Below are 1,945 nucleotides of genomic sequence, written 5' to 3'. Positions count from 1 at the left end.
TTTTTTTTTGTGTGTGTGGATAGACATTGTTTTTGTTTTGTTGCTACTTTTAAAATTTGTAAGCCATGTTTAAAGGCATTTTCTTTTGGTTTTAGATATATTATGTCCGTATCACAAATAAGACAGTTTGGACACTGACACCGCCAGGTGTTCTCTTGAGCGTTACTAGGCGTTAGGTGACAAGCAGAATACCTATCATTAACCACTGCTATGCATGCGTTTAGGCAAGATAATTGCTAGGCAGAGACAAAACTAGGAATTTACACCTAACACTTTCTTTAACCTTGTTGATACATGTTCCTTTTTGGTTACTAACTACTTACTTTTTCCAGGGACATGCCGGGCTTGCTTTCATCCTATATGCGCAAGAGAGAAGAAGCATCAGATGGAGATATGGGGAAAATCTGGGCTTAAGAATGTTAGGCTATTTCTTCTCGTATATGCTGTTTGCCTTGGTTGTTTATGCTTGCTAATAGTTTTCTTGTATATCTGTTTGTAGGTTGAGTTGCGTATATTTTGCTCGAAGCATTCTAGAGTCAGAGGAATCAGCTCCGTACACCATGTCAATGGTTTTGCTGAACAGGATACCGCACAAGTTGGGCTGGATGATGAAAACTTTGCTCAAATAAGATCTAAACGCAAGAGTAAGGACAAATTCATGAACTTCACATCCATGAGCTCTAGTTTGTCCAGCCAAAATAAAGCGCAGACAACAGAGCTGGTTACGTCAACATGTGCTGTTAGAGGCACGGAAAGTCAACAAGTTCAATGCACAAATATGGTTGTTGATCAGCCTACAGGAGCTGGGAATCTTGTGAGCAGTTCTGGTGATGTTTCTACATTTCTGAGAAAGGTACCTGCTAATCTTACAGAGCAAGATTTTTGTACAGATGTTTGGTTTTATTACTTAAGTGGGTTTTATGCTTGTACTTAGCAGCTAATTGACCAAGGAAAAGTTAGTGTTGGTGATATACAATCAGAACTGGGTCTCTCATCTGAATCGTTGGAAGCTGCTCTTGTGGTAATTTATATTGGATTTATGTACTTTATATAAACTGTTTCTCTAGGTTGCATGTACATAACTTCTCCTATACATGATTGGGTCCATTTCTCAATGTATTTGTTTTTTTCTGATAAACATGGTTGGTAAAATTTGATAGTCTTGTATGAAAGACATAATGCTAGAGATAGAGTTAACTGTAATTTATGATTTTGACATATTCTGTAGTTGTAAGTTATAACAAACTTTATGTCGACTGAATCTTAGCATAGGCATGTAACTAGGTAGGATAACAGTTACACGTGTTTATATCTTATCTTCTAAAAGTATGTATAGCTGCGTCTATGTAGTGATGTCATAATAATATTTTACATGCTACGTTGTCTAGGCCTTAAATCCTACTACCTCTGTTATTTTATATGGGTTTTTATTCCTTGGCAGCCTGAAACATCCACCTTCTCCCCTGGTCTAAAGTTGAAAATCATCAAGTTGCTGCAAAACTCTATTCATGTGCCTTCTGTTCAAGTGAAATCTCTAAAAGAGGGTTCTGTGGCACCGGAAGGTAACAAACTAGATGCATTTGTGCGTACAACTAAGTGTGTGAACAGTATGCTTGTTAATTTTGCTGATTCTTCACCCGGTTGTTCCTCAAGATGTACCTCTGCTCTTCTCTGTCCATTGCGAATAATGATTTATGGAAATACTTATTCTTGGCAATATTACTAGCCATGGCAATGCTGTGTTGTTATCTTAGCTTTATCTGGATATAAGGTATGGATGTGTGGTATTGAAGATTGCTATGCATTTTCTGGCCCTTGATCTGGGAATGCGTGCGACATGTTTTTAAAATACAAGGCATATTTTGAGCATGCACAAAGGATTTTTGAAGAGTGTAAAACCAAGAGAAAAACAAAAAGCACTGACCCTGATATCCTTCTTTAAGTT

The 1,945-nt window shown here is 37.3% G+C and overlaps 1 protein-coding gene across 1 annotated transcript; it reads left to right on the top strand.

Moving 5' to 3' along the window:
• Window positions 1–304: 304 nt before the first annotated feature.
• On the top strand, window positions 305–1,771 carry LOC119345424 (the record flags this gene model as incomplete). The annotated part of the gene is made up of 5 exons (XM_037615507.1): window positions 305–418; window positions 500–853; window positions 938–1,021; window positions 1,442–1,655; window positions 1,755–1,771. Coding segments are annotated over exons 1-5 (702 nt in total), but the record flags the coding sequence as incomplete, so codon positions are not given.
• Window positions 1,772–1,945: the final 174 nt, after the last annotated feature.

This window comes from Triticum dicoccoides, unplaced genomic scaffold (assembly GCF_002162155.2).
Source record: "Triticum dicoccoides isolate Atlit2015 ecotype Zavitan unplaced genomic scaffold, WEW_v2.0 scaffold236964, whole genome shotgun sequence".
Taxonomy (NCBI): domain Eukaryota; kingdom Viridiplantae; phylum Streptophyta; class Magnoliopsida; order Poales; family Poaceae; genus Triticum; species Triticum dicoccoides.
This window is presented reverse-complemented; position numbering and strand designations above follow the sequence as displayed.